The 13612-nt window shown below is 41.3% G+C and overlaps 1 protein-coding gene across 1 annotated transcript in view; it reads left to right on the top strand.

Annotated features, from left to right (window-relative positions):
• Positions 1 to 13612, top strand: part of Dap3 (death associated protein 3) — a 41420-nt gene that overhangs the window by 13846 nt on the left and 13962 nt on the right. The window contains exons 3-4 of the mRNA XM_055625651.1: positions 7709 to 7813; positions 10406 to 10507. Of these exons, the coding sequence (XP_055481626.1) occupies positions 7709 to 7813; positions 10406 to 10507 (207 nt within the window). The remainder of the gene's footprint in view (positions 1 to 7708; positions 7814 to 10405; positions 10508 to 13612) is intronic.

Here is a 13612-nt window from a genome sequence, read left to right as displayed (position 1 = left end):
TAGAGAGAGAAAAAAAAATAGCAACAAAATGTCCAGATTACATGGTCAAGAGGAGGAGAGAAACCCCTGCTCTGGAAAGTTCAGGGTAGAGGGTTGCCAATAGAAAATTGCCAGCCACACAAGGCAGCAGGTAGGAACTGAGGAATGCTGGGAGAAACTGGAACTAATTCTCCTGGCCTGAGGCACACCATTGCAGCCTTTTGTTAATAAGTGAGTAACAGGCGTAGATTCTCTTCTGGCTACTTCCTGCTGACACTGAGGCCACTGTAGGGAAGTCAAAAGGCTGAAATTTTAGCGAAGTCCAGGAAGAATAGGCTGTTTTGATGCTGTCCAGGGTCTATGAGAACATCCATGGCTGGGAGGGAAAGTGCAGGTCCAGCTTGATGGAAGTCTGTGAGGGCAGACTGGCACTGTTGTGGATGTAGGAAACACCTGGGTCTGGCAGAGTACAGAAATACGTATAGGCAGAAGACAAAGTTAAGTAGGTTATGGAGAAATTTTCTTTAGGTGTACAGTTAAAACTTTTGGAAGAGCAAGCAGAGGTGGAAGATTTGGATCAAAGAGACTTGAACACGGGACCCTCCATTTACCTGAGGGAACCTCCATTTACACAATCACTGGAATTAATTAAAAAGGCTTTGTTCTGGATCTGTCATCTAAGGAAATTGAGGCCAAGATTGGTTACAGAGGTGTGTATGATTAGAGGCCCTTAAAGCAGGTACTAGGTGTAGAAATCTGAAATTCTCCAGAAGACACCCCAGAGGAGAATCTGGAGGAATGGACGAATGGACTATTCCCATTGGGCAGGTAGGAGTTAGTGATCTGTCAAGGCATCTCAAGAGCAAGTTTTGACTCAGTAGATTGGTGCAATCTGTTCCAACAGCTCGTCAGCGTTGGACAGAGACCAAGGGCACAGTTGCATGTAGCAGACATGGTTTACCTCGCGCTAAGATTTTCATAGACAAGCGAAAGGGACAGGGAGAGAAACTGTGGTGGTAGAGGGAAAATATTACCCAAGGGAGAAGATGGTCCTAGATGAAGGGTTTGGATGTAGGTTGGCGAGAGCGGTAGGAAGCTTTTGCGCCATCCAGAAGTGAAGACTCAGCAATCAGCTGGTATTAGGTATACAAGTGCAGCAATCTGTAGTCAGAAATTGATACCAACCAAAAGGGAAAACTCACCAATCAGCAGGTGTTGGAGGTAGGAATGTAGCAATCAAGTAGCCAGGAAGGGGAAGTCCCAAATCCAGGGAAAGGGGAGGAATCCCACCCTCTGAGATAGGCAATAGGTACAGTACTTATCTGGAGCTCAGTTGACCTGAGAGGTGGATTCAGGTGGATTTCCTGCAGCTTACAAGAATTACTTTTAAGTTTTACAAAGGAGATAAAACTTTAGACAAGTTAGCATCACAATTGTAATCTTCACTGAAATATACATTGTAGAAAAAGCAGTGGACATACACATTTGTGTTAACAGCATAAGCATTCTTTAAGGTGAGCTCTGGAAAGGCAGAAGCCTTTCATGAAGTAGAAGGGACAAAAGCTAACTTGATCTTACTCTTTAGTATGATTACACATTATAGAGATTTATAAGAGATTTAAAATCTTGGGCTTGGAACCATGTTAGTGGGTGGCATGGTAGAATGTTTTTGCGGTAGAGTTATATTAATATGTCAGAGCTCAATTGATAAAGGTCAGAGCTCTGGACAGTCACTCAAGCATTTTTACCTATTTAGGATACCTTAAATCACCTTAGACCTTACAACCTTTATAATTTGTATTTACCAACCTTAAAATACTTTCTTAGACCCTCAAACATCTATAACTTGCATTTGCCAACCGTAAGACACTTTCTTAGACCCTCAAACAACATTTTTCTTAGGCCTTTGTATCTAGTTATTTACCATGAGACATAGGTGAGACTGCTATGAACATTTATTGTCCTTTAGCTAAAGGGATGGTAAAAGGTTACATCTGAGGCCTGTTTCTTGAGTCTGGCAACAAGGCATATTGTGTTTAGGCCTAACAGTAACAGCTCTGGAAGGCTTAAGGCCTGGTCTCCTACATATGAAGAAAACTAAGAAAGCATCTGAAGTCTCCCAACACAGAAGTTGGCAGCTTGTCCGTGGGGCCTGAGTTTGAAACCAAAACAGACCTGCATTGTTACTCTGTGCTAGGCGAGCATGGTGGAGGTCGCTAAATCTAGGAGCCATTTGTCCTCTGCCAGGCCAAGGAGCTGGTAGGGTAGAAGTGTCTGTGGCTCTTGTGCTGGTTGAGCCTCCATGACTGGGCACAGAGCACAAGCCTGCACGGGAACGTTTTGACTTCCAGAGGTCAGTCTGCTAGCAGGCAATATGTGGCTTTTTGAGGCAGCTACGGGACCAGCCCCTTTGGCTGCATTTGAAACAGTCACCTGGCAGAATTGACTTTTGTCTATACCCGGTGGGATGGGGCATTGCAGACCTCTTGTTTTCTGTGTGGGAATGCCAACAGTCTTAGAGCAGCAGCCAAGGTCTGGAGCATAGTTTTCGCTGTAGATGAGCCTAACAGAAAGACTCCTCTCTTACTATTTTTACAAAACAACTCCTGTATTGTGACTCAGGGACCATCCTCAGCTGTTTAATTAAGTAAGCAGTGAGACCATGCCTGCATCTGTAGGACTATGAATATATATTTGAACATCTTAAGGGACTTGATCATCTATGAGATGACTGACTATTAACTTGCATTTGTTAACCATCAAATATTAGGACTTTAGGTTTTGTCCCTGTTAAGTTGGAGCCTTAGAAGTCATGAATACAGTCTATTAAAATAAGCCTAACAGTTTTCTGTATGATTTAGTATATAAAATGTTCATAGCTTATAACAAAAGTCTAAGGCTATACTATAGATTAATAATGATACCATTTTTAGAAAACAAAACCAAACATATTTTAACCTTTTGATAGTGAAGATATAGCACAGTGACTAAGTTTTAACATAAATAAATAAATGCCTCTAAAATTAATAGATCTTAATTTAGAGTATTGGTAAAAGCTTGTACATAGTAACCCTGAATTATGAGTTTTAAAACCAACAATATAGTAGAACAGTATAAAGCAATTTTAAAATTACATTTGAATTTATTGTAGCAAACCTATTAGCCAGAAAGCCTAGTGGTGACTCTGGATCATAGGCAGCTCATGGCACGAGAAACAGCATTTATTAATTTAGGAATTGATAAAGATATAAGCAATTAGTCATACATTTTATATTAGATTAACCTTTATAACTTTAAATTTTTAACCTTATATAAAATTTATTTTGAACCAGAATTGAATTATATATTGTAAAATGTAACTTTGAATTTTTACAAAAATCCATACCAATTTAAAATGAGACTTGTTGCTGTCCTAGTCTAAAAGGAGATAAAATAGAGAATTAATTATGATTAAAACTGTTCATACCGCATGGTAACCTTAAGGTTTACAGTTTAATTTTAGGATTTTTTTTTTTTTTGAGAGCATAAAAAGAAACCAGAAAGTATATTTATTGAGAGCAGGCAGAGAGAAACAGACAAGACTTTGAGAAAAGAAAATTAGAGAATTGTTTTTTACTGCACGCATCACTTTTAGTGTTACTGGATATTACTAGATATTAGACATTTAAGAAAAGCAAATATAGGTGTAGAGGCCAGAGGTTTCCCTAAGAGGAGAGAATATGAGGAAGGTATTCCTGCTAATGGCAAAGGGAAAAAGGAAAGGGATTTGTGGCTACTGGTTCGTCAACCAAATAGCACAGCAGGTCATGGGCTTAATCTCAGTGCCTGGGACCAGGGCTTTATCATCAGAGTTCTCATAGAGGGGATCTTATCCTCCAGAAAGGATAGGGGCAGATAGGTAGCTTTAGAATGGAGATAGGAGGGGGCACAGTGGCCTTTTAGGGCCTACAAGAGACTGCAGTTTTGCAGCTCTGAAAACAGTGGGACAGAAACAAAGTAGTAAAAGAAGCTGGCAGTGAGGGGAAACCACAGTGTGTTTGTTTGTTTGTTTGTTTGTTTGTTTGTTTTTATAACCAAGATGGCTGCCAATCATGTGACTGCCCTTGATTGCCCTAAGTTAAGATGGTGTTGAAACCATGTGCTTGCCCTTAATGAAATGTCAGTGAAGCCGGGGTTCCATCCTCCTTATCCCAAAATCAACATGGCAGCTAGCCATGTGCTGTGTGTGACCATAGGAGCTTAGGGAGACCAGGTGCTTGCTGGTGGGATGGCCGTCTTGGCCCAGTTCAAAACTCTCTGCATGCATGTGGCCTGGCTGATCTGTGCCCCTCTGCAAGCCAGCCTCTTGCAGCAGGTGTTCTGCAGGACATTTAAAACTTCACCTGTGGGGACTGAGGCAGCAGTACAATCTAAAGCCATCTGTGTGGGTGCACAGGGTCCCCTACTTTCTTTTTTTTTTTTTAATTTATTTATTATTGCTGTGTATGGTGTGTATGGGGGATGCAGTTGTGGAAATCAAGGTTATCAGTTCTTCCAATTTTATGTGGCTTCTGGGAATCGAAGGTCACCAACTTTGCATAACAGGCACCTTTATTCCTGAGACATCCCAGAGAAGGCTAGACTTGGTGGTATATATGTGTACTCCCTGTACTTGAATTGTTGAGACAGGGACATGGAAAATTTAAGGCTAGCCTGATCTATACAAGTGCTGGGAGAGCGAGGGCTATATAGTGGCATCTTGTCTCAAAAACAAAACAGAACAACAGGGACAAAGATAGAGAGAGACAAGGCACGTTTTCCTAGTAGTCCAGTGTACTCCTCAGGTTGCTGTCCTGAAAGTACAGCTCTTAGCCTGTCTTGTATATGTTTTCATTTTACCATTTTGGTCCTGTAATTTCAAAAGCTTTGCTGGCAAGAACAGGGCCTGGATATAGGGATGGGGGTTTATCTTGGGAGATCAATGCGGGGGGCTGCGGCAGCTGCTTTCTTTTTTCCTCCTTATCTTTTTGTGTTTTTAGTGTACATGGGCGTTTTCCTGAGTGGGTGTCTGTGCACACACAAATGTGCCTTAAACCCACCTAGGCCTAAAGAGGCTGTCGGATCCCATGGAACTGGAGTTACAGATAGTTGTAAGCTGTAGTGTGGGTGCTGGGCATTGAACCTGGATCTTCTGGGAAAGCAGCCTTAACTGCTGGGCCACTTTCCAGCTCCTCCTCTTCTTTGTCCTCCTTTTCTTGTGCTTGATTAGGCTCTTACTAATCTGTAACATAGGCTGCCATAGCAAGAGAAGACAGAACTTATAGCCACTCTCAGCTGGATTTGATTTTAAATGATTGAAAGTATTTCCACTCCTGGCTCTTTGGCCAGAATAATCGCCTATCTGTAGATTAGAGGAATATTTGAACTGTTTGGTAGATATAACTGACTCTGCTGTAAACTGACTTGTACATCCTGAAAATTACAGCAGCCTATTTCCTTGCATTGTTACTTTATATTGAAATCTGCCAGTAATGTTTCAGAGCTGGTGTGTACTTGGGAAGTGGTGGTAGGAGGATCCTTGGAGCTTGCTGGCCAGCCACAATATCCAAATCAGTGAGAGACCCTGTTACAGAAAAGTAAATAAAAAGTGGAAAGCGACTACTGTTGACCTGTGGCCTCTGCGCATGCATGAATGCATATAAACACACACACACACAAAAAGTAATAATATGAAGGACTACAAAGATCGCTTGCTGCCTAAGAGCAGTTGCTTTGCAGGCAAAGGACCAGAGTTCAGATCTCAGCACCCTTATTATGAGCTGGACTCTCCCATGTGACCATAATTCCATCTATGGGAGAGGAGAATCACTGGAACTGCCAGCTTCCAGACCAGGAGAGAAAAGTATGACCCCAGTCCCTCATTCAGGGAAAGTCATTACCTCAGTGGCCCAACACTCTGGCCTGTGTGTACATAAAGCATGCTAGTATGCGCCCAAGCATAAATAAACATGAAAAAAAAGTTTGTTTAAGAAGTGAAAAGGGGCTTGGCAGAGTGACTCAAAGGGTTAAAGAATTTGGTGCCAAGCTTGACAATCTGAATTGGATCCCTGGGATCCACATGATGGATAGAGAGAGGACCTTCCCTAAGTTGTCCTTTGATTCCACATTTATGGCAATGTGCATATCTATATACATAAGCACAAACAGAGGTATTTTTAAAACATCTGTGATTTCAAGGCTAGCCTGGTCTGCACAGTGAGTTCCAGGCCAGCAGGAATGAAACTCTGTCTAAAAAATAAAGATAATGTTTAATGAAAACAAAAGGTAATGAAAAGAATGGAAACGTTGGGATCAAACTTGTATGTTATCTTTGTTAGGGTTTCTCATCCTGTGACAAACACCCTGACCAAAACCAATTTGTCTCAGAAAGGATTTATTTCAGATTTTTTAATAATTTTCTTTAATTTGTAATTTTAAAATATTTTTTTAAAATAAAAACAAAACAACAAAGACAAAGATAGAAAGAGAGAGACAAGGCACTTTTTCCTAGTATTCAGCTATACTAAAGTTGCTGTGCTGAAAGTACAAGCTCTTTGTCTGGCTGTATGTGTTTATCATTTTATCATTTGGGTCTTAAATTTTCAAAAACTTTGCTGTCAAGAACAAGGTTGTGCACACCTTTAATCCTGCCACTGAGGGAGACAGAGGCAGGTGGATCTCTTTGAGGCCAGCTTAGTCTACAAAGTGAGTCCACAACAGCCAAGGCTACACAGAGAAACCCTGTCTCGAAAAATATAATAATAATTATTATTATTTTAAATGTCCTCATTACATGTCATTAATGAAAGATTCTTATTTTGCAGGTGATAGCTAGCAAGGCTGTCATTGCAGGCCAGGCATAGCATACACCTTTAATCCTAGCACTAGTGAGGCAGAGGCAACCAGATCTTTAGAGTTTAATGCCAAACACAAACCCTGTCCAAAAGAAAGGAAGTGGGGGAAGGGCTAACTGTAAAGGGTATAATTTTATAACCATCACCTTTAACCCCAGTACTCCGAGGCAGATGCAGCCAGACCTGAGCTCAGGGCTAGACACATACTGTGAGCAAGAGAGAACATTGTATAAGCACCCACACTGAAGCACAGTGCACTAACTGCTCAGGGGGGGCTGTAGCCCCCATGCTGCAGGAAGTTCTGATAACAAGAGCCACGAGTCACAGTGGTGTGTTTGCAGCTACTGAGGATGTGCAAAGAGGGAACCACTGAGCCCAGAGTTCAAGGCCAGCCTGAAATTAAGCAAGACCCAAGCTCCAAAAAATAAAAATAAAAGTGGCTGGGAAAGATGGTTCAGCATTTACTCTCAGCACTTAAGAACCTGAGACTAGACTCTGAAATGCTTGAGGCTAGTCTGCGCTCTGTAGTGAGACTTTTTTTTTTTTTTTTTTTTTTTTTTTTTTCAGAAAAAAGAAAAATTATGTTAGCTTATCATTGGCTACCCTGAACTCCTGAACAATCTGACAGACTTGTTTGTTTCCATTAGGACAGAGCTCTGGCATAGCAATATTTGTGCTAAAACAGATTCAGAGGATTTAGGGAATTACTCCTAAGGATCCATTTTATATAGATCCATTTTATACATATCTTAGTGTCATCTTTCCCTGATAGAAACATGGCTTGAATCCTTAGTGTTACAAGTGTTAAAAATCTGATGATTCCAGAACACTAAAACTTGTTTGTTTGTTTTTTGTAGCTAGACCCAAGGTGTTTTTTACACGTGAGTGCACAAGCATCTCAGAGCGGTCAGGTTCCAGCTGAGCATCCCAGAGCTATTTCCCGCACCAGTGACAGCGACCCAGTAAGTTGTTGATGTGGGTGATGTTTCAGAAATTATAACTTCTGTTGCCATGTCTTCCTTTTACATGTCAGGAAACTGGTTTACATATGTTCACCTAGGTGACACTCTAACATAGATCTTCCTGATGCTCAAGATATAAAGCACAAAGTTAGTCCAAATTCTTTCTAATATGATCTTAAAAATGAATTTACGTAGTGCCAAGAATCTTGCTGCATTAAAAAAATGGATAAAACTAAGCTGGGTGTCATGAGGCACAGCTATAATACCAGCAGAGGCAGAGGATCTGTAAATTTGCGGCCAGCCTGACCTACACAGTGAGGTCCAGGGCAAGCAGGGCTATGTAGACAGACCCTGTTTCAAAGCAATCAAAATAGCTAAATTCAGTTTCTTTTGAGATAAGTTTTGCACTGATTATTGATTTTAATTAGGGCCAAGCTTTCCTTAAACAAGTACTGGGTACATATTTTAGATTTCTGGTTTAAGAGGCCTTCATGGTTCTTCAGCCCTACTGTAAGCAAACAGGTATATGGTTATGTTCCAGCAGAATTGTATTTAAACAGGGTACCCAGTGTTGGGAAAGCTAAGCACTGTGGCATAGCCCTTGCCTGCCATCTAGATTTGTTACGAATGGTAGGGCACGCCTTTAATTGCAGCACTTAGTTTCCTATAGCCAACCAGTGAGACACCACAGTCCTTTCTAGGCAGCGTTTCTGGTGTCTTCTCCTGAATAGTGTTCCTCTTTCTAAGTTAAACCCTGAGAGACTGGGTGCTAACTTTTTTGCTCCTTGCCCAGTGTTGGTACAGTCTCTTATAATTGAAATCAGTTGTGTGGTCTGTGCTTTCTTTAATGTGGAGGAAGCCATCCGACTTTTTGTTTGTTTGTCTCAATCTTATTCTTCCCATCCTAATACGGCTGTGTAAAAAGGTAAAAAGTGCTCTCTACCAAAACATAATTTCATAAGGGATGTGTTTAAATCACGTATTCTCACAAATGCAAAATGAAATAGAATGAATCAGTGAAGTCAATAAAGTGTCTTTCAGTGCTATTTTTCAAGTCCTCTAGGGTTTCTATGGAAACAGCATCATGCAGATGATCTTGCCACATGACTGGAACATTCTTCATTCTTTGTAGCATAAAAGAATCCAGGTGGCAAAAATTATGTTTGTCCTCATTAACAGTTTATTGCTGAACAGCTAATTTTTATTAGTCAGGCCACCGTCCTTATACAGCATACACTGGATTTGAGGACACCAGCACTTTATTAAATATATTTGTTATGGGGGTAGACCTGTGCCTGTGTCATGTGGAGGCCAAAGGACAACTTTGGGGAATCAGTCTCCTGCTATTGAGTCCTTTATTTTGATCTTGGGTTGTCAGGCTTGGTAACAAGTATGTTTACTCATATGACCCATCTTGCTATCCCAATACCCAGTGTTTTAAATGAGAAGCCAGGCCTGGTGACATGTATGTAATCTTAGCAGTCTCGTAGCTATAGCAGGAAAACTAGCAGAAGTTCCCATCCAGCCTGAGATGCATAGCAAGACCATGTCTCAAAAAAAAAAAAAAAAAAAAATTCCTGTATTGTAGCAAATAAAAAAAAAATATATATATAGGGTGTTGGACTATATAATGCTTATGATTAGCCCTAAGATTATCACAGTGGCATTTTTTAACCCGCTGTCACAAATAAGTCACGGATACCTGTTAGATTTATAGTTGCCTTATTTACCTTGGACCAGGCAGCTATTTCACCTACATTGTCTAAATATCCTCACCATCCATCTCCCAGCCCCCATCCAGTGCCATCCTCCTTAATCCTTTCTATCTGGACCATCTTCCATCCATAATCCCATGGTACTTGCTTATGCTCTTGCTTATGTTCTTCATCTTGGCCTTTTCATGGCATTATTGGAGTCCTTTCTCCCAGCCCATGTGTTTCCTTCTCCACACTAACCCATCGTGGCACCCTCCTTCCTCCTCTCTTCCCATCCATCCATCCATACCATTCTCAGAGTCCCACATGGTTCCTTCTCCGTGTAACCCATCATGATGTCCTCCTTTCTCCTCTTCCTGTCTGCTTGTGTGTCTCCTGTGATTCTCCTATCCCTGAGGCCCAGGAACCTTAGCCATGCCTACCCCATTCTGCCCTGCCCAGGTGTTTAATCAACCAAATTAATTGACTAATCAACCAACATTGGTTGATGTTTAATCAACCAATCAGGTATGTCTTAGGCTTACCAAACAAGAATAGGTATGACCAGATCTTGAGGGCCAGTAACTTGCATCAGACCAACCCTCCAACAGAGATGTTACTGTAGGTGCAACTGTGGCCTGGCAAGCAGTATCTGGAGTGGGGGCGGGGGGGCGCGGTTAGCTGGTTTTTAGGCTTAACTTGAGTTTTATTTTATTTGTTTTTTGATTGATTGATACAGGCTCTCTTGTAGCCTACGCTGGCCTATAAGTCAAGATAATTCTCCTGCTTCAGTCTTTGAGTGCAAGGATAATAGACAGTGTATACCCACACCTAGCCTAGCTTCTTTTCAAAGTTCATACCCCTTTGTGACCTCTTGTTCCTGTTTGTGTTTTTCCAGGCTAAGCATGGGGAACAGCATGAGGGTCAGCACTACAGCATCCCCCTTCAAGATCTGAAGACAATATTTCCTCATGGCCTGCCTCCTCGATACATGATGCAGGTGCTCAAACAGAACCCAATGTACAATGTGCAGGTGGCAGGGAAACGCTTAAGTGGGAAACAGAAGCCTTGACATTCTGAAAAACAGAAATCAGCTATAGACTCATAAACACACAGTTACTAATGTGTGTCCTTTTTTAGCCACTTACCCCAGTTAAGTGTTCTTTTATACACAGTATCTTTTTCCTTAAATTACCGATCAAGTTTTTAGAAGTACTCGCATTCAGGTAATTATTTTAAGTGGATTTAAGGTAAGTCTGTTAACACATACCTGTAATCCCAGTGCTTAAGACGCAGCAGTGGAAGGATTGCTTCAAGTTTGGGCCAGTTTGGACTGCATGGTGAGTAACAGGCAAACCTGGGCTATAGTGTCAGGTCCTGTTATATTTTAACGAAATCGCAATAGTTCAATTTTGCCAATGAAGACTTGGGAGCCAGACACTGGGGTGAAAGCCTGCTGGTTCAGAGAGACAAAGAAATCACCCAACTGACCTTCCACCTCAGCAGACATCCTAAAAGACGACATGATTGCATGTCTCTTCCTGTTAGTGGGTTTCCATTTTGATGACCATATAGCTATAACATTGCACATACACCATGAATTGAAGAAGATAGCGATTTTCCTTTTGCTTTCCTAGTTTGGTTTATAACCAGTAATGCTCCACTGGTTTATGGTTCCTTCCTCAATATTGGCCATTCCATCCCCAGTCTATAGGCTGCTGATTTCCGGTAGTTTTGGTTCTATCACTGGTTGATGAACCATCCAGGAAACCGTACATTAGCAAAATGTTGTGACCATTCTCTTGGTCCCCACAGTGCTTCTTTTAGGGGAGGGGTGTGTGATTTAGGGATGGGGATTATAGGCAACAGAGCTATTTCCTCAGTGCAGGTCCTCTTTGTTACCACATCCTGGTCACAGAGACATTCAGCTAGGTACCAATTCCACTGTTGTACCTATCCTTCCATGGCTAAGCCTGCGAAGGACTCTGCCTTCAAAAGGATCCGATCTATCTGGCCCTTCTTACCAGAGGGCAGTTGGCAATGACTGAGTATAAGGTTTTCATGCCTTATAAAATACCCACATTTGTTTCTCAGAATATTTTCCGTTTATGGAAAGCGTTTACAATAGAAACCAACAGGCAAATGTTTGTGGACTCCTTTTTGCTTTATGAAGAGTTCCCAATTGGCAATTCACCAATAAATATGATGTCTATAATTAGGCTATCATGTGGTTTAATATTGGTCAGGGTTGCATGCACAGAGATGAGCCAGCAGTCCCAAAACCTGTTTATTCCTGTCCATGTGGGAAATTAGCTGCCTTTCCAGTAACCTGGTAGAAGGGTTTTGTAATAATCTGAAATATGGTGTGTGATTTCTCCAGTGTGCAGACCTACCAATTAGGAGCTCTATTAGAGTTTTCTCCCTGTGTGGTGAGGTTAAAGGTATGCACCACCATACCTTGTTCATTGTAACTCTAGAATTTAGAAAACAACTAATTTATAGTTGTTTTATAACTTACCCACTTGTGTCTGCTGGGATTAAAGGCTTAGACTACCACCGCCCTGCTCAAACATTTTATCTTCCTTCCAAATCACTCCAATTCTTAGAATCATAGTAACCCTTTGAATTTACTTAAAACATTTAAAGTCCCTTTATTGTGTTTTTAATACCAAACAACAAAAATACCATTTTTATTTAAGAAGAAAACTCAAAAGCTGATGGTCAAGATGGCATGGGGCCAACATGGCAATTTACAGTCTAACATTCTAACATTGAATTAAGACACATGATTTAAGAAAACCCATTTTTCATTTCATGCCAGTAAGGCAAGTGTGCCTTATACAAATTATCATTTGAAAATATTTTTATTTTTATTATTTCATGTCTGATCAAATGAAGGGCATTTGTTAGTCTTTATAAGTTAGTTTGGCTCAAGTGACCACACATGCTGGAGAGGTTGTGGAGAAGGGGGAACCCTCCTCCACTGCTGGTGGGAACGTAAACTTGTACAACCACTGTGGAAATCAATCTGGCGCTTTCTCAGACAATCAGGAATAGTGCTTCCTCAAGATCCAGCTACACCACTCCTAGGCATATATCCAAAAGAGGCTCAAGTACACAACAAGGACATTTGCTCAACCATGTTTGTAGCTTCTTTATTTGTAATAGCCAGAACCTAGAAACAACCCAGATGTCCCTCAACAGAGGAATGGATACAGAAATTGTGGTACTTTTACACAATGGAATATTACTCATTGATAAAAACAAGGAAATCATGAAATTTGTAGGCAAATGGTGGGATCTAGAAAAGATCCTGAGTGAGGTATCCCAGGAGCAGAAAGACACACATAGTATATACTCATTTATATAGTCCTATAAGATAGGATAAATATACTAAAATATGTGCACCTAAAGAAGATAAACAAGAAAGAGGACCTGGAGTCAGATGATCAATCCTCACTTAGAAAGACAAATGAGGTGGACATGGGAAGTAGGAGAAAACCAGAAACAGAACAGGAGCCTACCATGGAGGGCCTCTGAAAGACTCTACCTAGCAGTGTATCAAAGAAGATGCTGAGACTCATAACCACTCTACTTCAGTAGAGTGCAGGGATTGATATGATAAAAGGGGGAGTTAATATGACCAGGAGAAGGTAGGAGCTCCACAAGGACAAAATATATCAGGGCACGGGGGTCCTCTATGAGACTGTTTCTCCAGCCAAGGAACCATGTGTGGATATAACCTAGAACCCCTGCTCAGATGTAGCCCATGGTAGCTCAGTATCCAAGTGGCTATCCTAGTAAGGGGAACAGGAACTATTTCTGACATGAACTCAAGGACTGGCTCCTTTACCTCTCCCTGCCCCCAAGGGAGGAACAACCTTGCTAGGCCACAGAAGAGGACATTGCAGCCAGTCCAGAAGATACCTGATAAGCTAGGGTCAGATGGAAGGGGAGGAGGACCTCCCCTAGCAGTGGACTTGGAAAGAGGCGGGTAGGAGATGAAGGAGGGAGGGTGGGACTGGGAGAGAATGAGGGAGGGGGCTATAGCTATGATACAAAGTAAATAACCTGTGATTAATATTAAAAAAATAAAAATTAAAAT

The sequence above is a fragment of the Psammomys obesus genome, unplaced genomic scaffold (assembly GCF_907164565.1).
Source record: "Psammomys obesus unplaced genomic scaffold, mPsaObe1.curated_primary_1811, whole genome shotgun sequence".
NCBI lineage: Eukaryota > Metazoa > Chordata > Mammalia > Rodentia > Muridae > Psammomys > Psammomys obesus.
The sequence above is the reverse complement of the archived record's forward strand: the minus strand, read 5'-3'. Positions and strand labels throughout refer to the sequence as shown.